The sequence below is a fragment of the Netta rufina genome (assembly GCF_964035555.1).
Source record: "Netta rufina genome assembly, chromosome: 2".
Lineage (NCBI taxonomy): Eukaryota > Metazoa > Chordata > Aves > Anseriformes > Anatidae > Netta > Netta rufina.
The window spans coordinates 80,890,848-80,918,539 of NC_140124.1; the positions used below are offsets into that span (position 1 = coordinate 80,890,848).

Sequence of the window (27,692 nt, forward strand, 5' to 3'; positions counted from 1 at the left end):
CTCCCCCTCCTTCCACACACAGCCCACCATGTCTGGCCACAGGCCGCCATGTTGCAGGTGCTGGCAGCAGGTTTCTGCCCTGCACATGAGCACTATGAGAAATCACGAAGCCTTTCAGTTTTATGACCGTTTATTGATTATTATTTGACGTTTTAACATTTATTTATGATTTTGTGTTCACGTCTCGACGCTGCTGTCGCCTCTGCCATAGAGCCCCTTTAAGGGGGCGGGCTCCCCTCGATCTCTCCGCGCTCCATCGACTCCCTCGGGCCGCGGCTGCCGCTGCCTGCGAGCGCCGGCCGCCGAGGCGCTGCTGGGAGCGGCGCGGCCCCAGGTGCCGGCTACAAAGGCGGCGGCGGCGGCGACGGTGGCCGGTGAGTGACACGGCGCGGCCTCGCGCTCCGCTCGGCCCCGCTCCGCGCTGCGCGGGGCCGGCTCCCGCCGGGGCAGCCCCGGCTCCTGCCCCCCCCTCCCCCCCCCCCCGCCGTCCGCCATCTTAGGCCGCTCCCGCCCCGCCGGGGGCTGCGGGGCTGGTGCTGGGGCAGGGGCAGCAGGCGCAGTCCCCCCCTTCCCTCTCCAGTAGCTTAACTGGGAGCCTGGGAGGGAGCTTGCACTGGCAAGGGGTGTCCCAGTGCCAACGGGGAGCCTGGTGTCTTGCTCTGTTTCACAGCTTCGCTAATAAACTATTAATTTTTGCTGCTCTCGGCTTGTTTTCTCTTTGTTATGTTCGCAGCTTCCAACCTTGTGCTCAAAAGTATTGAGTGGAAAGCCAGAGAAGTGTTAAGCCGTTTAGCCTCTGGCAGAACATCAGATGAAACCTCAACTATTGCTACCTATTCTTTACGCTATTGCTTAAAATTGTAATCTCACTTTTACTTTCCCTCGCTCCTTTTCTGATCATTCTCAAAACAAGAAGACGCTTCCTTTTGTCCTTTAACGAGTTGCATGCATTTCAGTGCCACAAACTGTCAAAAGCAATAAATAAATTTGTCAAACCAGTAAGAGAGCCTATTTATTTTGTTTCTTTCCTTGTTTCGTTTCTTTCCTTGTTTCTTTTCTAAACTGCAAACGAACAAGCTTGTCACTTAAATCAGGTCTTTCCTTGTTCCTTTCCTTGTTCCTTTCCTTGTTTCTTTCCTTGTTTCGTTTCTTTCCTTGTTTCTCTTTCTTTTCTAAACTGCAAGCCAACAAGCTTGTCGCTTAAATCAGGTCTGACTCCTTGCACCGTCTTCTGGCCACCTGAAGCTGAGCTCTGTAATTTTTTAACTCCCTGTTGCGGTGGCGTCTGTCACAGCTTGCCCTGACCCAGCAAGAAGCAGCCAAAGGCAGGCCCTGCTGCTGCTTTTCCTTCCCGTGGATAGCTTAGTTTATGGCTTGTGTGATTTATGCCCACCCTCGGACAACAGTATTTTTACTTAGATGGGGTTTCTGGTGTCTTAAACGTCATGTTAAATATTTTGGATGCAGTGATTTTCATCGTACTGGTGTGATTTATCTCTGTGAAAACGCTAATTTACATTTTAGTGGTAAGGCTTTTTTCATTGTGGAAAGCCTAACTTTTCTTAATATATGTCAGAGGTGAAAATGATTAATTATTTAACTATTTAAAAGCATGTTAGTGATCAAACTTGTGCTTTTTTGTTGTTGTTGTTAACGTAAAGTTTTCTTGTGTTTTCATGGCCTTGGTTCAATAAGTTACATTTTTTTTAGGCCCAATAATACTTTTAATGCTGTATTTGCTTTGTCAGAAATTAGTGCTGAATAACAGTCCTACGTTAATGAACATTTTTAGAATTCAGTGCAAATCCCTTCAGTTGTAGTCATGAACTAAAGGGGGGAAACAAACAAACAAACAAAACACTCAAATTCCTTTTTAATAAAATGTTCAATACCTTGCCTTTTAAGCAGTGGTTGGTGTTGTATGGAGAAGACATTTTATCTTTAGTACAAAAGGTAATGCTCACCGAGTGTTTTTGGATTGTACAGTATTTGAATCTTACTGTGTTGAGTTGTAGGTTTTCCTGTGAATACAAGCAGCATTTTTTTTCTGCCAGCCATTGAGAGCATTAGAGGCAAAAACAGATAATAAAGATGTTAAAATATATAATTCACCGGTATTTTCCCAGAGTCCCATTAAAAAGGAACTGTATCCACTGATACAGTCTGTTCATTATTATGCTGCTCCTCACAGTGGAGCCGCACTAAAGGGGAATAAGTGGGGAGAGTAGAAAAGCCTCTGTTAGCGATGAAAACTTGAGATATGTTATGTTAGACTGTACTTAACTTTCTGTCTACTACTGATAGGGTTAGCTGTAAATCCAGTAGGTCTCAAGCACCGTACTTGAAAGTGCTTGAACGTGAGTTACTTTAATTCTGTTCTTCTGGGCGTTTCTACTTCACCCCGAATCCACCTGAGGGAGGGGGAAAGCAGGGTAGGGAATGCTACCTTGATAGGATGGTGACAGAAGGCTGAATATAGAAGGTGGTTTTGAAAACACGGGTTTGGACAGCTACCGAAAGAAGATGTGATGTAAAGTATAGTTTAGTACTCCAGGACAAAATGGGCCTCTGAAGCACAGATGGGCTCTACCTGTGTGTATTCTGAACAGCTGTGCATTGCTTCAATTATGCAAACAAAGACAAACATCTTCAACAAAAGTAATCAATAGTCCTTCAGTTCAAATTCAAGGACGCTGAGAACAATGCTCCCAAGACTGTACGTGCTACAGTGGATTTAGCTTCAGTGGGAGCTTTTCAGTATGAGTGGAATCTGCTGCTGTACTTACACGTAGGCTTGAAGGTTTGAAATCTGAAAATAGCTAAATGAATATCTTTTAGCAGAAGTCAGACACTAGTGCTTCAGCTTAACCTTTTGTCTGAGACCACCTGCTTTCTATAAATTTGTATTATGCAGAATTGTCTTTCAGATTACTTTTCCCAAGGGAGGGAAATGGTGCTTGGTAACGGGGAAATTTTGTTTGTAAACGTGCTTGTAGGATGAGGGGTGATTAGGCAGGGCAGCCACCTCAGATCGGTGTTTCATCTTTTGCACAGGACACAAAGATTAAAGTCTACGTTCACAACTTGCAAAGGATCAATTTAAACATAAAGCTGATAAAAGAATATTTTGTACCTTAACCTGAAAATGATTTTTAAGCGACAGAATTCCTGACAGTATTTCATTTCAAAAGCTGTTGGACTGCTGCTTATCCTCCCAGTGTCAAAAGTTGGGAGGGTGGGGGGAGAGCGTCGTTTTTGTGATCTTCTGAAAAAAAATAAACCTGAGGCAGTTTTCCCAGACATTGAGTAGTGAGATAAGTGCCTGAAAATGAGGATTAATTGTGTGATTGGGAAGTTGTGTTTTTTGATTAGGGAAAGGTAAGCTAGGTATTTCATATTTAAAACAAAACTGAATCAAATGTCTCCTGTCCTCTCATGTTCTGTGCATGTGACGATACCTTTTTTATGTTATTTCAGAAGCATTTAGTGCTTTTTCTTCAAAAGGAAATTGACGTGTAGCTTTTTTTTTTTTTTTGACACCAGTTGTTATTAATCAGTGCAGACGCTATGTTCAATATTTTCAGTAGCAAATACTCTGATTGCACTCAGTGATGGGTGTGAAAGCCTGTGTTTCCTTTCTGTATTTGTTTGTTTTATTTTTAAGGAAAACAGTTCGGAGACACCAAGCCCCTCAAGGTCTGTTTTTCCCTTGACCATAAGGCAACAACAGACTGCTGAATTTTCAGTCAAATTTTCAAAGGCAGACCTGCAGCTATATTACGCGGAAGCCAGTGGAAACTCTGTCAGCGTAAAAGTGCCTGTGGATTAGATGACAATATAAATCAGTGATTTTTAGGTTACGTTCTGCATTTTATCTTTTACTCTATGAGTATGCCAAAGGTACCCTTTATTCAGGAGTTCCCGTAAGGCATCTAAAAGTCTTTAGGAGTTTGAGAGTTAGGATTATGCTGAGCAAGAGTGCCTTTTAAATGGCAACTTTTTTATTGGAGTCAAACTGAATTTTTAAGCTAATCCTAAAACCTCTCAGTTAAAAAAGAGATGGCTTTAAATGCTGTGTTTTCAAATTCTGAGAGCACGGTGGCACTTTGAACTGGGAAACTGAACATTACTATTTTGGCAAAGAGTTAAGGGGTTACATCAGAAGACGACGTGTTTTTCTCGTTTCCTTTTCATCAGCATGGAAGGCAGCGGAGCTCCTGTTTCCCACAAAATAACTTCACTGCTCTGAAAACATTCTAGTGCCGTACAGGAGACGGGATTTTAGGTGGAGGAGTGGAAATGGAGATTGAGAGTACGTGAGGTAGAAGCAGGCTGAAATATGTAATAAAATACCTGGGCATGCAGGCTCTCAGACAGGTACATGTGTTCAACCATGTGAGTAGAGAAGGATGCTATTCAGCAGATGGCTTGGGTACTCTGCTGAGCAGGGACAGAGCAGGATGTCTGGGAGACAACATGAAAAATAGGGGAACCTCAGAAACAGAAGCGCACGTCCCATCATCTTTTAAATATTTTTTGAAGCAAAAGAAACTGCCAAAAAAAAGTCACACGGCAAATGTCAAATTTACTGTAGCAGTCCTAACTATAAGAGCACAAGCTAAATCTTCAGTGATGTGAACTGTGTAATTACAGTGGTTATATAGTGTTTTTATAAAGAATATTGTGTATAGTTACAGGGCTTAGGAAAAATCTGTGGTGTCTTGTTTCTTTTCTCTATTAAAAAAAAATAAATCCCATCCCATTGGGATTTATTTAGTTTATTTTTTTGAACTTCTGAATCTTTTTGAATGCATTTGAGTAAACATATTTGAAAGTTTCTGATTCTGGCAGCATTGATTTCTAATTTCTGCCTATGAATAACGTAAGATAGATGATGAAGGTATTCAGATTCTTTACCATTCTTCTGATAACTAAAATAATGCTCAGAAAATAATGAATAACTTTAGAAGCTCAGAAGAAAAGAGGGATGAATGGTTTAGCTCGAAGACAGTAAGGGGAATGACTTCTATATGAAGCAAACTTACTGGATTTTGGAGGTAGAAGCAGATGTAGGGAAACGTGCTTTGAGAATTTAGAAACGAATGGGAGATTTATGGCCATCTGTGATATGGTTTTGTGTAAAGCTGAGTTGACTTTTTTCTCTATATATGTTTATATATATATATGTTTAAGGCTTTTCTTCACAACGTTGCTAGATTATAGTGATGTGTCACATAATAAATACAGAAGCTTTTAACAAGTAGATGTCTTAAATTCTGGGGAGTTGTAATGCAATTTATAACGAAAAGAGCGGAAATTTTGGGGAGAAACATCTGTGTTCGGGCTTTCTTGAATTACATTTTCTTCTAAGCTACTGCTCTTCTCTAGCCAACTTAGCATGACCGGAAGAGCAGACATTCAGAAAATTTAAATTGGTTTGACTTGGGACTTGGTAATGCATAGGTGCTGTAACTGGCTCTAACAGCAAAAGTATTCATTCAGGAACTGGCATGAAACAGCATGTAGCATGTACTTAATAAATCGGAGGGATAATTTGTTTTCAGCGTGAAATTATAGAACTGTAAAGCTAATTGCTTTTGGAAATGTATTTCATAAGGTGACGTTCTTAGGATTTTTTTCTTAAGGTTTTCTGCAATGAAAATGTCTGAATCCAGGTTAATAGGGCTAGTATTGACATTTGGATTATTGTAGATTTTGCTGATTTTGTTTAATAGTGGCACGTGGAGATTGTTGTCATTTAAGTAAATAGATTATTTTTTTGGAAAGAGGTGAAAATGTGGCTGTGGTTCTGAGCTGTTAGAATATGTAAGTGGATTAAATTAAATATGTGTGGTGGTGAGTTTTGTGGATTAGATACGTGCATTTGTGGTAGCAGAGTGAAGGGAAGGGAAACGTTTCATCTTTAAAGAGTAGTGTTCATGTGGCTAATTCAGCTTTTTCTGTTTCAACAGGCAATATAAATGACCAATTAAATGATTTTCTGAACTAAAAGGAACGAGGGAATCCCCTCCCCAAGACTACCGTTTTAGAAGCCTCTGTTCATTGTAATATAGGCTAATCTTCTTTTAAATCTATTTTTAGAATTCAATATTGTTCCTTCTTGGTGACGGATCATAAGCTGAGTGTTATATGTAGGCTCATTCATTTCTCTCGGGTTGTTTATGGGATAGGATCCTAATGAACAAAATTTCGTTTTGAGATGTCTGTGGAAAAATTCAGCATTTTGACATCGTAACCATCGTATTGTTAAGTGGCCTTTGTGGGGAGTCCCTCCCTGAATAAATAGCCTATCACAATTCCTGAATTAAAAATACGGCAGTGTATAGGTGTGCTGGGTGTCGTAACTGATACGATGCTGTCATTTAATAGGTGCAGTGCAGTGAAATGGATTTATACAGGTCTCGATTTTTTTTTTTTTTGACACGTGATAGATAGAAGGTTAATTGATGTTAAATGGATGCTTTGTTAGACCTTTATCAGCTCCTAAACCAGTACAGGAGGAGTGCAAATCATTACTACAAAAGGCCAAGACCAGTGTGTTTTCTTAGTGAGGTTTATAGGTCTTTTTTTTTTTTTTTTTTTAATATCCCTCCCTTCTTTCCCTCCTTCCCAACCGCACAAAACATAACCAGCTGTAATGATAGGAGGAGAGAGCAAGCAGCTTTTCTAAACACACACACGCACACACACAGACACACACACACAGACACACTCTCTTGCACTCCTGCCCCCTCTTTTTCCTCCCCATACCTCAGCAGAGTGACAGCTTCTAGATGTTGCGTGCGAGTGAGTTCAGCTGGTGCTGTGTGGTCTGGGTGTGTGGTCTCCAGCTCGACCGAGAGGCTGCTAACAGGGTGGATGAGAGAGAGCAACACTGTTTACTTTAATTTATTTCGGATGCCGGAACTGTGCCCGGAGTTTCTCCTGAGCTTGATTCCACAGTTAGCGGTGTCAATCCCTCGCAGCTGCGGCCCGGCCTGAAATATGCGCCGGGCTCCTCCACCCAGCGCCCTCCCAGCATCTGCCGTGGGTCCAGCCTTTTAATCCCCTGGGCCTCAGAAATGTGCATGGCATCGCCGAGTGCTCCGATCCCTTTGCTTTCGCTGTGGCAAGACGTCTAGCTCGGGAGATGTACCCCTCTGGGTTAAGTAAAGCAGGAGCTGGGGATGAAACGTGCAGGCAGAGCCACTGTGGAAACAAAGCGATTGCGCTTGGCGCTTGGCTATCTCCGAACTAAAACCTCCAGCACGGGCTTGGTGACTGACTGGAACATTCAGTAGCCCTTCTAAATAGAGAAGGGTATCATATTATGTCATTTAATACTCTAAATCTTTTCTTTCTCGTAGCTTGCCCTCTCCGTCTCAAAACACGCACATCTTCCCAAGTGGGAATTGATCTTGGCATGGAGCGCTGTCCTGTAGGTTAACATGTTTGTCAGTGTTAATATTGGCTTGAATCAACATGCCGGATATGACAGACCAAGACAAATGAGGCTTTGTTATTTTCTGTGTGATGGTAAAATCACCCCCCCCCTTTTTTTTATGTTTGTTCATCTTTTCATTATAAGTAGCTTAGTGGTGTTTTGAAGGGTCCCCCCCGAAAAATGTAAGATTTGTGAGCACTTCTTGTTTAAATTGACAAGTCTTCTTTTATTATTTAAATAAACACGCATAGATTCTTAATATCACTTGGAATTTCAGCATTGTTTAGCTTATTCACTTCCCAGTCTTTCCTGGCAGGCTCGCAGGAATGGACTTTGTATTATTAATGCAGTGTTGAAGGCTGTGGAAATTCTGGGGCACTGAAGATCTCCAGAGGGGTTAATAAATGTCAGTTATTTTCACAGTGCTGCTTTTTGAATGCTTTTAAATCTTAGTTTATGGAGATTGTCTGTCTGAATTTATATTGGTGGGAAGATAAAGCGCAGAAAAGGTTGCCGTGGTGTTTTTCATCATTTCGTAATGGTTTTGAATGCAAACATGTAGGAAACTTGTTGCGTTGTCGTCCTTCTTAGGGTCATTTGCCATATTCTTTCGGTCGTGCTGTTTAGTGTGTTGGACTCGGTGGACTCTTCGGGTTTTCTAGTGAAAACAAATTACTAGATTTATTTAATAGAAGCACAAGTTCGTGTACTTCAAAGTTAAAAGGCCGTCACCTAAGTTCTAGAAGCAGAGCATTTATTGTTTGTTTAAAAACGGGTGTTTCATAAATCTGTTCATTCAGAGTGCATTTAATGCTGTGATGTTAGTGTGGTAAGAGTTCCAAAACATACTGGTTTGTTTGCTTTTTTAAATTATTTTTTTATTTTTTTGTAAGTAAACAACAACATCTCAGTCACACTGTGATTTGAGCATGGGAGATGCTTTCATTCCAGCTGTATCTGCCTCAAAACTTTTTAAAGGATATTCGGTCACCTTTATCACATACGATCTAGAACAAATAAATATTTGGTACCTGAAGACTTTCATTCTATGTGTATCTCATTTTAAGCTTGCATGCAGCTTAGACTTTCTCAGAGATGACAAATAGGCTTTTTCTTTCTTCCCTTCTTGACAACTTAGATTCCCTTTGCTAGATGACCATGGCACTTGGTTGACCTTGATGCTGTCTTCCTTCCAAAGAGTCTTTTAAGTTCAGTGTCTGTGACAAAGTACTGCTGAAACCTTTACTTAAATGAATTTTCAATCACAGGAATCAACTTGCTCTCTTCCTTTAGAAGTCAGAAACACCTTTTTAAAACGTCTCAACTGCTAATTTTTTTTTTATTGGTGAAATTTATAAGGTGCATCTGGTTGTCACTCATCTTCTGAAGTTGCATGCCTTCATTGTGTTTGTAGTTTCACGTTGCGATTTGAACATGCTGGCCAGTTTAGTATCCATAAAGCCTGAGCTTTTGTCGTTCACTTATTTTGTATTTTGGTATTTCTTCCAGAGCAGTGAGCAGCACTCTGCGCTACAGAACAGTTATGGTAGGCATTGGTGAGCTCCTTTTTCACTAAAAACTTATTTTGTTTTTAAAGTGGCTTTAGAGAGTGGAGATGTCCCATCTTTAGCAAGCTTGCAATGTTCATAACAGGCTGATTTTTTTTTCTGAACCAAACCTTTGTGAGAGGACAGTTTATTTGAGCAGCTCATGTAAAGATGAAGATGATGTTTACGAAAGGCATTTTTTAAGATGGCTTTGTAGTAGGTGGTCTTTGCAGAGGCTTTCTAACTCCTTGCACTTCATAACAAGAATTATGACAGAATAATAGAGGGAATAATATGGGCAAGATCATGGGAGCAGTCAAACAGATGTCATCCATGTTAAAACGTTGAGGAGCTATTGTGAGGAAATGAAGTTTAAAAAGAAATGGGCACAGCGCGGGGGGAGACCTCTGTAAGAATAGTGTAAAATAAGATTGTCAAAAAATTAGTCTTTCTAACACTTCTTCAGTAAGTCTAGCTACTCAGAAGAAATGTAGAAAACTGTCTTTGTGCAATCGCCCCTACTCTGTATGAGAACTACTCTTTCAGTAGGAAGGAAGATTGATTTTTTTTTGTTTGTTTTTTATACAATATATAGGGGCAATTATAGAATTGCAATCATAGTTCTTGATTAGACTACCTAACATACGATTTCTTGAAACTAAAATGCATTTTTTTTTCAAGTTTTGCCTTAAAGAGTTTTTCAAAAAATGAGAAACTTGCTTTTGGGTCATAGGAGTATGCAGTCTCTGCTTCCCAATAAGCAGTTCAGTCATTTTGACTATTGACACGTGAGTCAAAAGAAGGAAGGAAAATATTCTCAGTGATCCCAAGGATTTGTTTGATCTCTGTAGCAAGGACAGATTCCGTAGTGTCCGCCATTTACTCTTTGAAAGAAATGAAACCAATTGCTATTTAAAAATAAATAAATAAATAAAATAATAGACCATCTCAGTACTGTAGTGCTTTGTAATGTGTTGAGATTTACTGTGGTCTTCTCATCCAGTGGGGTATTTTAAAACAATTCTGCAATAAGTATGGAAATAATTTAGAAGAAATACTAGACTTCAGGAGGCTCAGCATCTTTATTGCATTTATTCAGCTCATCATGAAGAGAGACATAATGCCAATTTCTGAAATCCGGAAAAATACGTTGTAATATTACTTTTGCGTTTTGGTGTTGATACAAGCCAATTACCCGTATGCCTAGGTATTTTGAACAAAATGATAGCTGCAACGCAAGGGAATCATGACATTAGGGGGAGGATGGAAATCAACCAAATAATACCAAAATACCTTCAATTTTACTTTTTTTCCTCAAGATTTTTCTCTCCATATTACCACTGAGTTCTGGAAGATGGCTTTTTTTTTTTTTTTTTTTTTTTTTTTTTTTTTTTTTTTTTTTTTTTTTACATCTGTGTTACTGATTAATCTTCTATATAAATCATTTAAAGACATTGCTCAGAGGTAAAAGAGGTGTTTTACAATGTGTCACCGATTCCTAGACATACGCTGCTTCCTAGGGAAGGTGACTAAGTGTGTATGTGGAGACGTAGCCCCACTCTTTCTGTGTAGCTGTTACATTTCTTTGACCTCTGTTCAGGGTGTGTGAAGAAAGCTGCAAAGTCTATGCAGATAAGATTGTGAGGGATACATGTAGTTTATTCTTGTTCTAGATAAATTTATGCACCTGATTCTTTTCTAATGCCTCTTTGCACATGATTCCAGAGGAGACCTGGTATACTGAAAGGTCGGAGCTTCTGTGCCTGTGCAGCTTCTAATCGTATAGGAACAAACAAGACTTTCCCTCCATTTTCAGTTTCTGATTGCTCCAGGTAGGATTAGGGTTCGAAATGGGATCTGGGAAGCTTGTTTCTATTCTGCTGCCTGTTGTTTTGTTGGGTGATGCCTTGGTGATGTAGCAAAGGAAGCTTTGCATCCAGTACAGGTGGGCCAAGAGCTAGGCAAGCAGTGCAGCTCCAGGAGCAGGAGTCTTGTCAGCAGATCGGGACTGTTGTTTTCACCTCTGGCAAGGAAGCGCTTCAACAGTAGTTCAGGTGAGCTATCTGGACGAGAAGGATGGGGGTAAGAAGAGGAGTTATCAAGGTGTCAGGATTTGAACAGAGCATTGGGGTATTGGCCTTGTGGGCATAGGGGAGCAGGAGAGAAGGGCTCTGAGCAGCCTTCTCTTTTGTACCTGGAGATAACTGTCAGCAGACTTATTTGGAGTCTGCTGAGACTGTCCTCCTGTCCTGCAGTGACATTTCAGCCACCAGGTTATAGACCATGTTCTTTGATGACTTCCATAAGTAGCTCCGTGTTGGATATGAAAGGTTCCAGCATTTTACATACCAACTTACAAGAGGGTCCATGACACTGCATTGTTGAATTCCTTTTTCATCAGTTTCCTGCTTGCAAAAACCTGGGAAATTAATGTTATATTAAAAACATAATGTAATTTTGAGTGTTGTGAAGTCAACCACTCAGTTGTTCAGAGGTTTGCTGCTTAAAACAAAACACCTTAGTTCCAGATGCACTTTTCGTGTGCTAATCCTGGACGCTTACCAGGCATCCTTCATGCACTGGGCATGGCCCACATGCAGCAACTTTCTAAATTTCTGCTTGTTCAACAGAAATCTCAGTCTTATTAATTGCACGCTCTTCTTCAATGGCAGTCTCAAAAATGTCTCTGAAAATACTGATTTTGTGGTATTCGTGGTGTCTGTGTGGTGTTACAGATCTGAGATGATTATTTAGGTCTTGAATATTTTGGAGCATTGTGTAGCATTTCTTATGTTCAGTATGTGTTTCCTACTGATTTCAGGTGTGGCTGTGGGCTCTGAAGTTGAGAAACTGAGAAGAAAAAAATATTACTGTAAAGTTTTGTTATAAGTGATTTGCTGTGCATCTGTGGTATAGATAGAGACAGGATCCTGTTCCAGGGGCAGTAGTACTTCATTACTACTTTAACCATGGGAGCTTCCTCTCCAGAGATTTCTGCCTTTCTGATTTCTGTCTTCATTTTCAGTGTGCACCTTCAGAAAAATGAAGAAAATATCCTGCTATGGGAGCTTTTCTTCCTCATGGAAGATCTATCCAGTACCTCTGAAAAGCTTGGTGAATTTCTATAGAAGCATAGCGTAAGCTCATACAGCAAATGTATTTTGTCTATGCAAAAGTGGCAGAGACCAAGATAACTTTATTCATTTAGATATTTCCTAATTGCTTAGCAACTGCAAGTGTATAGTAGTTTATTATTTTTAAGGATGATTTACAGAGTTTCTGGGTGTTGTGACTATTGCAAGTAAAAATAGGAAAATATGCTTTAATCCAAGGTAAAAATACATAAAATGTAATAAAAGATGTGTTGTGAAGCTTGACTTGTTCCATGTGTTTCTGACCAACCTGAACTTTTAAAATCATCTATGCTGAAGTGTTCTGTATGTGTACCTAAGATTTTTTTTAATACTGAACTCTTTCATCATTCTTGGATTTTTTAAAAAATAAATCTTTTTTTTTTTTTCCCCATAGGTTATTTTTGTTTTTTACCTTCCCACTGCAGATAAATTCATATTAGAAATTGATTATAGATAACTTTATAAACCCAAATGAGATTTTTTGTTTTATTTTTTCACTTGGACTGTTAAGGATGCTGTTGTCTCAGTGGAAGAATTCAGAAGTGATTAAATGGAACAGGTGATACAAAGTTGATGCGTGGAAGTCCTTAAATGTTTTGCCTGTCTTAGGGCTTCTGTAGGACCTGTATACCTGTGGGGAGGCTAGGCTCTATGTATAAGTTGTAAATGTGGAGAATTTGTGAACTAAGGTGCTTCTGGTTATCCCTACCTGCTTCTTTTAGTTGCAGAGCTGCACAAGGCGAAGTGCTAATAAGCAGTAGGAATTCATGATCAGTCTGATAATAAACTGAATTTAGGCTGCATGACATGGGTGCCATAGTGGTGTTTCTGATGCAATTGAATACTCTTATGGAAATGCTTTTTTGATAATTCTATGTGCATTTGTTTATCTATTGGGATATTATGTGCTTTATTGATGTTCTCTGCTACTGTAGTGTCTGTAGTAATGTTTTAACTTTCTCAGATTGTCTAAATGGTGCTGCTTAATACAAATTAGTGCTGGGGATTCCTCCCTATGAGAGTGTCTGTGCAAGTCAGTCAACTTTTGGTGGGGAAAAAGCATAGCAAATGTGTAACCATAGTCCATTACTTAGCTTAGCAATTCTAAACTTTCAAGGGAGTGCAGTGATAGCTTTCTAATGGAAGACCAAAGAATTCTGATCTAAGTGATTTGGAGTCTATTAAGCATTTTGAGGATTTATGATTTTTATGAATTTATTTTTTCTTTTCAATTCAGAACTAGGGCTACACCTATTACAAAAAAATTGTAAGTGTAAAGAAGGTGTAGGTATTCCTTATTGTTTGATAACTGTGGCAAAAAGGGCCTTGAGATTGGTGTTTCACATGTACGTTAATATTTTGTTTCTATCATATCAGAAGAAAAACAGGTTTTAAAATATTTTTTTACATTATATATATATATTTTTTTAATTATTGTTTCTTTCTGAACAGATACAAGTCACTCGGTTTCCAGTAAATAAGTCGACATCATGTCTCGAGCACGGCAGCCCCCACTTGTAACTGGCATCTCTCCCAATGAGGGCATCTCATGGACAAAAGTGACAATTCGAGGAGAAAATTTGGGAACTGGGCCTACAGATCTCATAGGTAAGTTGAAAAGAAAGCTTAGTGCTTTTGAGACTGTAGGACATCACATTTGTAGAATGTCACATTTAGGATATGATTAGGGATGTGTTTCCTTTGCAAATAACATGGTGAAGTCAATGTTGCATGTTATGAGAAATGACCTTTTTCACAACTATGCACTTGAATCCCCAGGTCCACACCTAGCAAATCATACATACTCTGTTAGACAGCCTGTTAGCCTGACTCAGCATCCTGTGCCGAGCACTGGCTAAGAGTGAATGCCTGTGGGAGTGTACGAGAAGAGAATAGGTGTAGTGCAACTCTCTACTTTGCTACTTACGCAGGCATTAAGGTTTTACAGCAAGAGGACTATTCTATCAGGAGTGTTATTAGTGTATTGAGAAAGTCATTGAGCATTACTATTCCCTGAATTAGTGTAAAAGTCAATTAGTGCGCCTGCAACAGTCTGTGACAAAGTGGATTCAGCAATTTAGCTACACGCATTGCGTGAAGAACTCTCACCTTCGCTGTTTTGATTTTAACATGTTAAATTCTTTGGAAGTTACCGTCATAGTTCTTGCATTGGAAGAGGGAACAAACAGTTTTTTTGTGATTCTTCTGACTGTAGCAGTCTCGACCACCATTGTTTTCAGTTGCTTCTTTTTCAGGCTAAGTAGTCCTAATATATTTAATTTCTCTGCCTGTATTTTTGACCCTTCTTCTGCTTCAGTGAATCTTTTTCAGTTTTCTTACTGATATCTTGAGTTGGGTGAACAACATTTTGGATACAATCAGTCAGTGTTCAGGATATGAATGCACTGTAGCATAATACTTTACTCTCGTTGGCGTTTGGTGTTTCTTTCATAGGCTTCTGTTTTCCATATAATTACCACTAAGCACCAAGCTGATTTTTTTCATTTATTTGCCTACTGTAGTCCCATGATATAATGTTTGAGGGTTAATAGTCAGTTCAGCGCCTGTCATCTGTGAATTTAACATTGATTTTGCATGTGCGCATCATCTCTTTGTTCATTGAATTTCAGCTGCTGTTTTATAGCACCACTCAGTTTCATCAGTTCTGCATTTTGTTCTAGCTTCTACTGTTTTATGTTCCCAATAAATTCATATCATCAGCAAACTTTGTAACCTCTTTATCTAGTCATTTACAAATACAGTGAGCAGCAGAGCTCCCATCGCATGCCCTGTGGAAATTTTCCTCAGTGAAGACACACCATTTGCTGTAGCCCTGTTTCTGTCTTTTAGCAAGCCATTTATCCGTTTGAGAATCATATCCAGTGAATGCTTAATATTCTTAAGCCTTTTGCGAAGGACTTTGTAAAATCTTTTTGAAACCCAAGCTAACTTATAACTACTGGAATTTCCCATATTCCTTCTCTAAGTTAAGCATATGTGTACTTCAGCATTCATGCTAGAGACAATCTGTCTAATTTGTTGTGGAATCATGACTCCTCTGAAGTCCATTGGAATTTTGTTTGGCTTTACTAGAAGCAATACTTCACTTCATGGCTGTAAACCAAGATTTCCAAATTCCATTCTTGGCCACCACAAGGAACTTTATGGCCAAGCATAAGCTACTACAATTTTCCCCTTCATTTCAATTTGCTGCCTCTTTTGGAGAGGAAGTAGTATTCTGCTGAGCTGCTAGACAAGATTGCGGTACGCTAAAGAATCTTTATTGAGAAATACTCAAAAACTGATAGTGTTATAGGTAAGTATATTTTTCTGTATTTGTATGGTTCATGGATCTCAATAACCTCATTAGTTCATTGGTATAATCTCTTTGTAAGTGATCAGTGCTAGGTTCTTGGAAGGAAGACATCTCCTAAACCGTGACTCAGTATTACAGCTGATTGCTAAGGTTTTTGGGTTTTGTTTTTCTCAGAGTAACTCTTATAACATATAGCTGCTAATAGTCTGACGTTTTAAGATTATAAAAAAAAGGGTTGCTGTATTTTTTTCCCCCTTAGCTCATTTGATTATCATCTTTTTCCAGTAAGTGACTAAGGCCCCAGACACGTAAAGATTTCTTTTCATGGTTAAATTAGGCATGTAAATAGTCCCTGTGACTTGAATGGAAATACTTGCAAAAGTGAGTCTTCGTAGGCATGCGATTTAAGCAAGTTTGAGTGAGGGTTTTACAAAGTTTATAATCTGCTACTTGAGATGCATTAAAGTAAAATGAAAAGCAAGAAACTATTTTTTTATATAAACGGAATATCACATAATAGGAGAATATGCCTTTTGGTTTCATTTAAAAGAGAGCCTTCTTGTAATCTATTTGTATCTTTGAAACTAAATAAACTTTTTATTTGTAACTCTATAGCTCATGGTACAAAAAGTCAAATCCAGGAGATGCACGCAACATTTATGCTCTCAAGGTTTAGTTTGTCTTCTAAGACATTTGCAGCTGTATTTTTGTAGGCATTGTAAAATTGTCGATTTATAAGCTTAGCCCAAATTGGAAAGTCTCATGAGAATTACTTGTGCCTATTTATTGAAATAGGCAGTGGATTGGACTCTCCAAAATACCCTATAAAAACTAGACCCCCAGTATGACATTTTCAAAGATCCTCATACTGTGCAGCAGATTAAAATTAAGTTTTACTGAAAGGGAAGTTCTTTCATTTTTGGAGGAAAAATAAAAAAGAGGTTTATTTTTACTATCTCCCTGAACATGATTTTTTTTCCTCCCCCAGAAATTGTCTTGCGCCATTACTGTACTTAGTGAGGCATATGAAATGTTAATCGAGACTTTGGCATTTTTAAGATACAGATAAAGGTAGTTTCCCTCCATTTAAACAGTGTTGGATCGTGTGATCACGTTCTTTTGCTAGCTTTAGGAACCTCCAATGAGTAAAAAATAATTGATACAAGTATCTTCAAAAAGATCCCAGTTATTGAAAAATTTCTACCCTACTAAATTGCTCAAGCTCAGGTCTTGATTTTAAAGTACTAATTTAAGTATGAATTCAGACCTTTTAAACTCTGGGGTGAAAACCTGGCCTTATGAATGATTTGGACAAACTCTATCAGTCTTATTTTGTGCTGTAGTCTTTTTCTTCATCAGAGAGATGTCTAACATAACAACAGAAAAGGCTTAGCATAGTCTAAGGTTAAAACATATGCATCATAAATGTGTGGGCTTTTTCCCCCTCTGAAAAATAAAAACTCTGGCCTAGTTAAAATGTTGGAAAAAAAAAAAAAAAAAGAAAAAAAAAAAGAACAACCAAAATATTTTTTAATTTAAAATACTTTTGTTTGGTTGCTTTTGGTTTTGCCCCCTCTCCTCCTCCAGGCATTTTAAATAAACTTATCTACTGTCATTTCTCAAGGAAAATTACCTTCAGTTGTAATAGATTCAAGGCCTTTCTGGTTTTTATATTTTGGTTTTTGTTTTCAAAATAGGTTTTGGCAGGGAGTAAGGCATTTTTATGTCTGACAAAACCATGAAAACTGCCAAATTTGTCTGCTGTGTAATGTCAGAGGTTTAAATTGTGAGAAAAAGTAAGTGTGAAGCTTTGGTGCTGAGCCACATACGCTGACCCTTTTCTGTCTGTAAGTATTTGTTAAATTGGTCAGAGCTTTTTAGAAATTCAAAACAAAAGCCAAGCCAACAGGGGAAGAACTGCTATGCCTGACTAACTTATATTCCAGTACAGCCAACAGAATAGTACGGTCTTGTCCGTTTGAACATAAGGTAAAGTATTTCTAGGTAATAGAGGAGGAAACTAATTTATTTAGTTAAGAGGAAACTAATGAAGTTGCTCTACGGATCAAATCTTTTAGGGACTTTCCTGTATTAATACTACAGAAATTAGGATCTTGCTAGTTCCTCACAACAAGAAAACTCGAACTGGGAATGTTGAATTCTTTCAGATCTGAGAAAACGATCCATCTGTACCAGCATCCAGAGCCCTTATCTGGCCAGACTTATTGGTCAGTTGGTCAAATTAGTCTGACTGCCAGAGATACATGAAGCCCCAGGAAGCCTGACCTCATATTAAGGTGTAACTTGACTTGTAAGTGTTAAGAGGTGTTCTAAAATGATAAACACCAAACTAAATGCTAACACTAAATTTAACACTAAAGCTGAAGGAACATCTGAAAAATGTATTTGTGACTCTTGCTGTAGTTGCCAACATGGGACTGGAAAAGCATCATGGGTGGGTGTGTTTAAAATATGTGAAGCATCATAAACGTATTTGCCCTGAAGAATTTTGGAAGATAATTTTATTCATGGTAGGTTGTGTTCTTTTGTTTTGTTTTCCCCAGGTTTAACAATATGTGGGCACAACTGTCTGCTAACTGCTGAATGGATGTCTGCCAGTAAAATCGTGTGTCGAGTCGGACAGGCTAAAAATGACAAGGGAGATATTATCGTCACTACAAAGTCTGGCGGCAAAGGAACTTCAACTGTTTCCTTCAAACTGCTGAAACCTGAAAAAATAGGTACTGTTCAAACTCACAACTATTTTATTTGCTAAACAAACGTATGACTGAGTGACTTTAAATAAAATATATGTTTAAAATGGATCCACCTCAGGACAGTCTTCAGTTGTCTAGAAAAAACATACTGTAATCAATACACCGTGTAAATATGTATAAGTTTGTGGTAACTTGTGAAATTAATCCTGCTTTCTCAATATCCTGATAAAAGTCCTCAATGACTAATGAAGCATCCCTTTTTATTTGTAAGCAGGAGCACTGAAATTCTAAAATTTTCAAAAAGTTCATAACATCCAGTAATTATTCATATTGCTTTGAAGCTTACTAGATAAATTCAAGATAAACCAGTTTGTAAGCTTTACACCTAAATCCTGAGCTGCCTGTTGATCTTTAAATGAAAGCTGAGTCCTTGATGCCATTTCTTATTTGTAATTCAAACCATCCTGCAAGATGGAAAGTATGAAGTATTTTTGGTGTGACGTTTAATCATCAAAATGATGTTGTCAAGCAGTCTAGGAACTCTGCTTTATCTAGAATCCAGCCTAAATACATCCTCGATTTTAAGTGTTCCTTTCAGAACACCTCATTGATGAAGCTGGATTGTCATCTTTTATAACATAGGGGTTCACACAAGAGTAACTATATTAGGCTTCTGCTCTCTGCAGTTCACTGAGAGTTAAATAAAGCCTATTTTCTTTCAGTCCGTGCTAAGATCTTACCAACAGAAAGAGGAAACATGAAAGTGGTGATGGTGAAGCTTTTGGTGGTGGAAAGGAAAATCAGTATTCAAAAAGAAAAAAACACACCAAAGTTTGGGAACTGGGTAATTTCTGACATTGAGTATCTGATGGGTGAAAAGAAGGGGATGATGAAAACTATGACTGGCCACAATTTTGACCAGGGCCAAACAACCATTGTTTTTTACCTTTTTCTGTTGTCTGTGGTATAAAGCTTTGGAAACAAGGCCAGTCCTGTGTTCACTGAGATGTTAAGTCATCCATTTTGTCATGTGGCCAAAGTAGACTTACTTTTTTGTTAATGAGTGACACAGAAAAGGGATCTTTCCTAAATTATGCAAATAAGAAGACATCTGGGTCAATGCTGCTTTTGAAAGCAGTAGATGACAAGGCATGGACAGGTAGCAAAATGAAAAATACTAATACACTGTTATCAGGAAAATGCTCTTAATTTACCTGGACCTCTGCATACTCTAGGAGGTAATGTTTGATTTTCAGTCATTAATAACTTTTCAGTAGCTATAAAAAAATAAAAACATAATTGTATCCAGGTTGCTTTGTCATGTATCTTCCAATATATTACCTAGGCATGCATTTTACATTTATCAGGATTTTTCAAATTAATTCAGTATGTTAGAATTTGATAGTGCTGGACAGCCACTGTTGTTTTAAGGATATGTGCTTTGTTTTCTCTAGGTATCTTGGATCAGTCTGCTGTCTGGGTGGATGAAATGAACTATTATGACATGCGCACTGATAGGAATAAAGGGATTCCCCCCTTGTCTCTACGTCCAGCTAATCCGCTTGGTATTGAGATAGACAAGTGAGTACCAAATGCCTTTAATACACTTTTTTTTTTTTTTTGGCATTTTTCTCTATATATGCCTCTGTAAATTCCAGAAAAGTTTTAATGGTTTATGAGACAGGGAGAGATTTAAAAAAAACATGCGTGTATTAGCTGATGGTATATTTGGGACTCAGAAGAGTTGATGAGCAACAATGTCCCGCTTCATAATCCATATTTTGGATCATCAATTAAAACTGTAGATAATCTAAAAGCCTGATATATTGAACTGCAGTGATGTTTAGTTACAAGGATTGGTAAATAACCTAAGGCTTTGGATTTATACATTGTAGTTATGGAATACTTACTGTTGCATCTGAGTTTCATGGGGCTTTTAGGGATGTTTAGATTGCTATCTGTTGCTAAAATTGCACTGTAAAATGTGATTTATTATACCACAGCAACTGGTTTATTTTATTGAAATATTAATACTGTTTTCCAACCCACAGACTCCTTTACTTTTGTTCGTAAGTATGGTGAACTTTATGACTTTTTTTTTTCTGAAATAGAAACTTTCTAATAAGCGATAAACAGAATCAGAGGGCTTAGGAAAAGACACTGCTAGGGCTCTAGACCTGACCAGCTCATAGAAATAGCATCAAGATTATTGTATTTCTCTTGATAGAGATATGACCTCTACCAAAAACAAAATAGATTTAAAATTACACTGTTACTAAGGCTCTGGTCCTCTAAATAGCCTGTTTACGAGGAGGAGGGAATCTGCGATTTCATTTATCTGTCTTCTCCTATGGTGGAGGCTGTGAATGATTTCAGAATAATTTCTTTTTCACAAGGGTGGGGTAGTGTAATTGTGTACTTCTGTTGTAAGAAACTCCTGGTATAATTTGTGATGTCCGAGGTTTGCCAATGTCTCTATTAATAACTCTTTGTAATCTTATTCAAACACTGTCTCTTACTACTTAACACAGTAGACAAAATCTTCTATTTTGTTCTTAGTAACTGAGCTCAGTTGTCCCCAGATCTGTGTAATGCCTGAATCATGGCCCTTTTGAAATCTTGACAGTTACAGATTTGAGTCTGAATTCGTGAAGCAGCATGGCAGACTCCAAGAAGTTCAGGACACGTGAATTTCTTGCTTTTCTGTTCTTACGCTCATTTGTACCCAGTGGCAACAACCGTGTGAAGAGATTCATGGTACTGAAGGCTAGGGAAATTGTTAAAATATTTGATCCAAAGTCTTCCCAGCCCAGTCTTTTTTTAAACTTCAGTTATTTTTGCATCAATCCAATGATTTGTGATTGTTTTACTGCTTTCTCAGAAGGTATCCGGTCTTGATTTGAGGGCATCACATTGAAGAAAATCCAGTGTCCATCATTAACCTTGTTCTGAGGGGAAATTACCCTTTTTTCAAAATCTGTATAGGATTTATAGTGAATCTGTCATCATCTTCTAGACTCTGGTTATGCATTTCTTTCCTACTTAAAATACATATTTTTTCTTTTCAAAGTGCTAAGTCTTTTTTTTTTCTAATAAGCTGAAGATTTTGTCTCTTGTCTTTCTCAACAGCCTCTTGGCGTAGCTTCTTACAGACGCTTCTTTCATCTCCTCTTGTTTTACAGCCCTGTTAAAATGGGGACTCTAGAACTGGACAGTATTCCAGAGCCTTACGGGAAGGCTTCTTGTGTCTGCCCCCACCCTCTGTCCCCTGTTTATAAATTCAAGAAATGAAATAATCCTTTTTTTAACACAGTGCTGCATGGGGAAATAGCAATGAAGTATTTGTTAGCTAATTCTCTGAAGTTGCTACTTCTGCTACTGTCATGGCCACTCATTACTGCGTAGGCATGATCTGGATTCTTTTATCTTAGCTGTATCTTTTTACATTTGACACTGCTCTGTTTGTTGCTTCCTAGACAAATTGGTCTTCTCAATCCAGATGACAGAGTCTTTCTTTACTTAACATTATCACCAACTAATAATAAAAAAATGTTGGTGATAAAGTTAGCAAATGATGCAAATACAAATGAAAAAGTAACATGGGCTATAGTAAAGCTTTACCTATGGATTTTCTCAGGTTTGCTTCTCCACTGCTTGATTTGCTTCTTGATGTTACTGGTGTGTTTTTTTTTTTGTTTCATACTTAGCTAGTTCTTTAATCCATGTGATACATTCTGTTGGCATTGCCAAACACTAGCATGTCACGTCTCATATTTTTCAGTGAAGCACTTAATCTTAACGCCTGTATGATATTTTTTCAAATATTGTATGAAACATTTATGACTGACATTAAAACTATTTTTCTCCTCTTTAATTTTCTGTTTGTTGAAAGCCCTGTAACAGCTTTTCTGTTATTTTATCTGGAATTTAAGTCAAGGTAACTTTAAGTTGGTTCTGTTGCATCAGTCCTCTATCTATGTGTTTCTCACAAGAATTCTTTCTGTAAATGCATTGGATATGACAAGTTCTGCTTGTTTTAAGAAAACTTTTAATGTAGTACTCAACTAGATAACCAAAATTAACAGTTCTTACAGTCATGACAGCATGAATTTGATAGATTAAGAATTATCTCCCAGAAAACTGAAGAGAATCAGCTGAGGATTAGTTTAATTCATAGTCATTAGTTTGGACGTTTGTTAAACAGGAAAAGAAAAATACCATGTTTTAGAAGTTTTATCTGGAAGCATTAGGGAATAAGCATGTTAATGAAACCTCAGGTTTTGCATGAAAAAGCAATAAGAAAAGGAAGTCAGAAGTATGTAAATACAGGTAGAAAATAAGAACTCTGGAGTGGGGTTAGGGTGGAGCGGGATAAAGAAATACTTGGGGAAGCATTACATCAAGCCTTGTTCCTTGTTTATTCACCTTCAAGTTCACTGGAGGTGAAACATGAAGATTATGGCAAGCACTGCTGTTGAACATGACCTGTTTGAGAGAAGAAACACTAGTCAATATTACGAATAGTTGTGGAGAGGGAATGAGAATTAGATCATGGAGGCGGGAAAGATATGAAAAGCCTGGGCTGCTCATGTTCTGTGGGTAACAGCGTAGTGTTAATAGTAAATACTATATATATATAGATGGAACATCTGCATGTAACTTTAAGTGTTTCCCGAATTGATTTTTTTCATAATTTTTTGAAAAATTGGAGCAATACAGTGTTTACTTTCATAAAATAATCTTTAATACCACATTGTTTAGTTAAACATGTTTGCAAGTACTTGAATTAGAGGATGGGTGAGGAGGGAGAAATATTTTACAAGGTAGTGAAAAAAATGCAATTATAAATTAGGGAAGTTTATAAGTAGGCTATTAGCATTAACCATTACTAGGCATGGGAATAGTTTATCCCTAGGAGTGATAAAAATTCTTAGAAGCTTGGGATGCTTTAAAATAAAAGCCTAATATGATAAAGAATAGTTGTGTATAAAAGGAGATTGGACTCTATAGTATAGGGGATTTCTCCTTTGATGATACCTTTGGCTTCTTTAAACTATTTTTTTAATGTGTGCAAATTGGGATGTACTTCCCTTTTGAAGCTGAAGTGTTTGGCATTGGGCTGACATGGTGGGGTTTGTAACCCCCTGCCTTGCAGCCTGGTGGCTGATAAGGAAAGGAGTGCCATGTATTGGTCATACAAACATGGTAAACAAAAGTACTTAAGGAAAGGATCAGAGAGAAAAACAGTGAACAACAGACCTAAGAAACTGGGATAGGAAAAAGCTAGAGGGGAGCACGCTGAGGAGCAGGCAGGAAGTGAGTAACCTACACAGAGAGAGAAAGAAGTCCTTCCAGAAAGTGGTTGTCAATCATCAGCAAATGATACAGAAAAGACATCCCAGAAAGTGTTAGATCACCTGTCCTGTGAGGTTTATTTTGTTTTTAACATAGATTGTGCTCAGTTCTAGAAGTTGCGTTTGTGGGCTTTTAAATGTTTATGATACTCAATCCAATTAAAATGCATTTAAAATTTAATCATAGTGTGTGAATTACACAGCTGGGTACTTACTTTTCAAGGTTTTGCAAATGGGACACTGAAATACTAGAAAAGAAGTTCCATAACAGAAGTGCTTAGTACAACATCTCATTAAACTGTTAGGTGTTCGTGGGGACAAAAACTTTATTCTAGCTCAGTAGGCATAAGGTTGGAGTTTAATTTTGAGTGACTGGAATTGAATGCATACACAGCATCATCTTTCAGCTTGCGAGTTTAACAAGTACTAAGTATTAATAATTTCTACCCAATAAGCCCTTCATGTTTTACAAGACCTAATTCCTGTTGCTGTGCCACAAAAATAACTTGAAAAAAAATGAAGGGGAAGAAAAGGAATATCAGTTGCTAAAAAACGAAATGAATCATATTTTAATGAAACTATATCTTGCTGTTTACAAATCACCATTGAAATGTAATCAAGTCACAAATGTGTTAATAGAAGAGTGTTTGCACACGTTATTGTCCTGTACACTTTGTCCATGGTTGTATAATTCATAGCCTAGAACAAAGAACTGATCCAATTTGATGAAGTTTTGTTACACTGCTATCAGTTAGTGCACATTGTGTGCATGCTGTGAAGTACTTCCTTCACAAAAGAAAACAGGTATTTAAAATATGTAATCTTTGAGTTCTAGTTTATTAATTTTCAGGGTGTATTAAGGACTTAGAGCCTTAGTTTTCTATCGCCATCTGGCTTTAAGTGCAAAGCAGGTCTGTGCCACCCTCCACCCCAAGGAATATTCCTGGCTGTGGTGTTAGGGAGATGTAGCCAGACATCCTTACAGGAGACTTAAATAGCTTGCAGCAAGAAAAATTGTACACCGAATAGTGACCTCAATCTAAGAAGTGTGGAAAGTTGGCATGAAAATACTAACAGTAACAGCTATGTTGCAGTGCTTGGGTTGGTGCTCACAGTTTGGGATGGTTACAGGACGGGGCTGGTAGGCCGCGTCCCGACGAGGATTTTGAGCAGTTCTGGGAGACAATACACGAGACCTGCTTCCTAAGAGCACTGGGTGAAATCAGTTGGTGGAAAATAAAGAACTGTGTAAGATTTGTGAATGAACTGCTGTTGCATACACGTTTACCCTCTTGCACAGCAAGGCCTTGTTTATGTGAAAGGTTCCCTGCTTCCCCTACCTACTCTTGTCAGACTAAGTAACTGCAGGCAGACCTGGCGGTAGTTTGAAAAAATTTTGAGCATTGTTTGTTGTTTTGCATGTAGCAGAGGTCATTATGGTGGATCCATCTCGCACATGAAAGCAAACGCTGACATGCTAAGTACATTCCACATACTTCTACATCCACCCACTCAATACAGATGCTTCCCTCTTCCCACGCCAGCTTCCAAAACAGCTCGTCTGGCAGGAGGAAGAGATGATCTTACGCTGCCACCTAACGGCGAGCATCAGCGTGCTGCCATGAGAGGGGAAAGGACTTTCTGGAGGCTAGGATAATGTATTTGTTTTTAAATGGAGCGTACGGAAACTCAGCAATTTCATCCTTGAATGTAAGGGGCTCGTGGAAACTTTTTATCACAGCGACACCAGAGGAAAAAAATGTGGGAACTAGGAGAGAGATGCAGGATATGTGTCACACTGTTATGACGCTAAAAGTAGAGTAACACTTACTGCTTATAAGGCTGATGCATCGGTTTCAGCTACCCACTTATTAATTTCTTCGTAGGTTTTTCTCTTCACATTCTGCCATTACTCAGATACGCTTGTCATTTTGCTGTCATATTTCTGATAAACCCAGCACTGCTAGAGAGTCACTGCTGGTGCGCATCCTTGTCTCTTTGCTGTCGGAGAGACCCTTGTTAACACCTTTTGATTCATCGTGTTTAGTCTACTCCAGTGTCCTCTATGCTGGCCTTCTTGCATGTATGATTAACGCAGCGCAGCTGGTCCTTAGCCTGCTTCGAGGAGTCTGGCTGGTACCAGACAGAGGGGGAGTGCACAACAGCCCTACTTTGAGCTTGTTTATGCTGGTTGGTATTCAGAATCTGTGTTTATTTAAAGTTGCTCCTTTTGACCTATAAACTCCTGTGGAACTGAGGTTCAAGTTACCTTTTGGTGGCTGTATCCTGTTCTTGGACCTGCCTTTAATCTGTGTACGTTGCCACGCATGCTGGAAAACATACTGTGAGACCCTGGGAGCAAAAAATCTTTACAGAAAACTTACAGTTTGCTAAGTCGCATTCATCGTCAAGCTCTGTTCATTTGTATCCATTTACTCAAGAATTCTGCTATTAAATTGTGACTGGTCTGGGCTGTGATTTATCTGCTGAGATCACAGCTGATCTTAAACCGCTGGAGACTATAAACGTTCTGTATACGCACAACTTCTGTAGTAAAATTTGTAAGACCTGATATATGCTGTGATGTTGAATTACCGAGTACTAGGCTATACAGAACCTAAGTTTGGGGTCATGGAGGGAGGGACTTGTATTGTTGGGTAGGTGTGACAGAAGGGAATTGGTTGTGCCTTGTGAAGTTTGAATCCAAACTACATCTGCGTGCCCTTTATGTGGAAGCAAGGACCGTTTTGGGGTACTGCATGGCAGTATTAGGTATAGCCAAAATTAGTTTGAGGAATGTAAAAGTATACAGTGGCTTGAAACCATTTTTTTTATTACAATTATCTCATGAATATCAATAGTACGTAAAGTTTTAATTTCTTTTGTATTTTAAATTGTTTCGTAATAGTTCTGATGGATAAATAAGACAACTTTAAAATGTTAGCTAGAACTTTATTACCAGATCTGGTTTTGCTTTAAGTAAAATAGTCTGCCTAGCAGAAAGTATATAAATCCAATATGTTTACCCTTGCTGAAACTCTAAAGGTAGGGAAATGTGTAGTCTTCAAAGATGGTAAACTTACCTCTTCTTTTCTTTTTTTTTTTTTTTTTCTGGATTTATTCTCTGGTTGTAATTCCTTTTACAGTTATTGCTTTTTAATCAATGATAGAGTATTAAGAGTTGCTTCCTGAATTGACTTCTGTAGAACTAGCAAATCCACCAAAAATGATAAACAATTTCTTTGCGTGCTAGCATGAACTCAGCTTTTGCTACTAGTTCATGTTCACTCCATGATGTTGAAATGAGTAAAACAGAAATACTTTTCCAAGTCACATATGTGCTTGTTTATAAGTAAATGGTAAGCAAATTTTCATGAGAACAACTTCCAAGGACTTATTTATTTAATTTGCTAATGGAAGTTAATGAAACAAACTTGTGTGTGTATGGAGTCAGTCTCTTTTCAGATGCATCTGGCCAGACATTGTAGAAATACAGTCGCTTTCAGTTTGAACTTCTTAGTGAGCAGCTTGTTGTGAAGACAGCTGTAGCAAGTCATTTCAAGCTACCCATATCTGTTAGTGGAAAAACTACTGGTAAAATTTATGATTGAAAATAAGTGTAACATGCTATAGAGTATAACGTATTGTTAACGTACCACACACATTCACGTTCATGTTTCTACTCTGTTGTGACTATGTCTAAAATATGTCCAGACAGATAAAAGCACCCATAAATGCATTGCTAATTTATGGTTCTACACAAATACATCTGCTGGAAAAAAGCTCCCAATAACTTTTCAATGCAGTCAAACATCAAACTGAAAAAAACCTTTGTTTCTCTCGGACATTCTGTGGGCAAAACTCATTTGCAGGAATTTATTACATCCCTAGCTAAATAAGTGATCTTTATCTCAACTTACTTACCTTTTTTTTTCTTTCCGAGGAATTATATAGCTTATGTTTAAGCTTAAACTGTCATGCATATGTCTTGCAATCTCGTAGTAATAAGTAGCGTTTGGTGACAATATATTTGTTGAGTGGCTGTTCTTTTGGTGTTATATCTATTTCTGTTGGTTTCTGAGGAAATATATTGAAGGTCTGAAAAATTGAGCAAAATTCTGCTTCTGTATCGTGCATGTGCATTTATGTGGTACTGGCAGAAGAGTTCTGAGTCTCAAAG

The 27,692-nt window shown here is 38.2% G+C and overlaps 1 protein-coding gene across 2 annotated transcripts in view; it reads left to right on the forward strand.

Moving 5' to 3' along the window:
* The first annotated feature begins 273 nt into the window (after window positions 1-273).
* Window positions 274-27,692, forward strand: part of EXOC2 (exocyst complex component 2) — a 131,944-nt gene continuing 104,525 nt past the window's right edge. For both annotated transcript variants that reach the window (XM_084281499.1, XM_084281500.1), the window contains exons 1-4: window positions 274-374; window positions 13,578-13,733; window positions 18,006-18,182; window positions 19,613-19,739. In XM_084281499.1, the coding sequence (XP_084137625.1) occupies window positions 13,616-13,733; window positions 18,006-18,182; window positions 19,613-19,739 (422 nt within the window). In that variant the 5' untranslated portion in view covers window positions 274-374; window positions 13,578-13,615. The remainder of the gene's footprint in view (window positions 375-13,577; window positions 13,734-18,005; window positions 18,183-19,612; window positions 19,740-27,692) is intronic.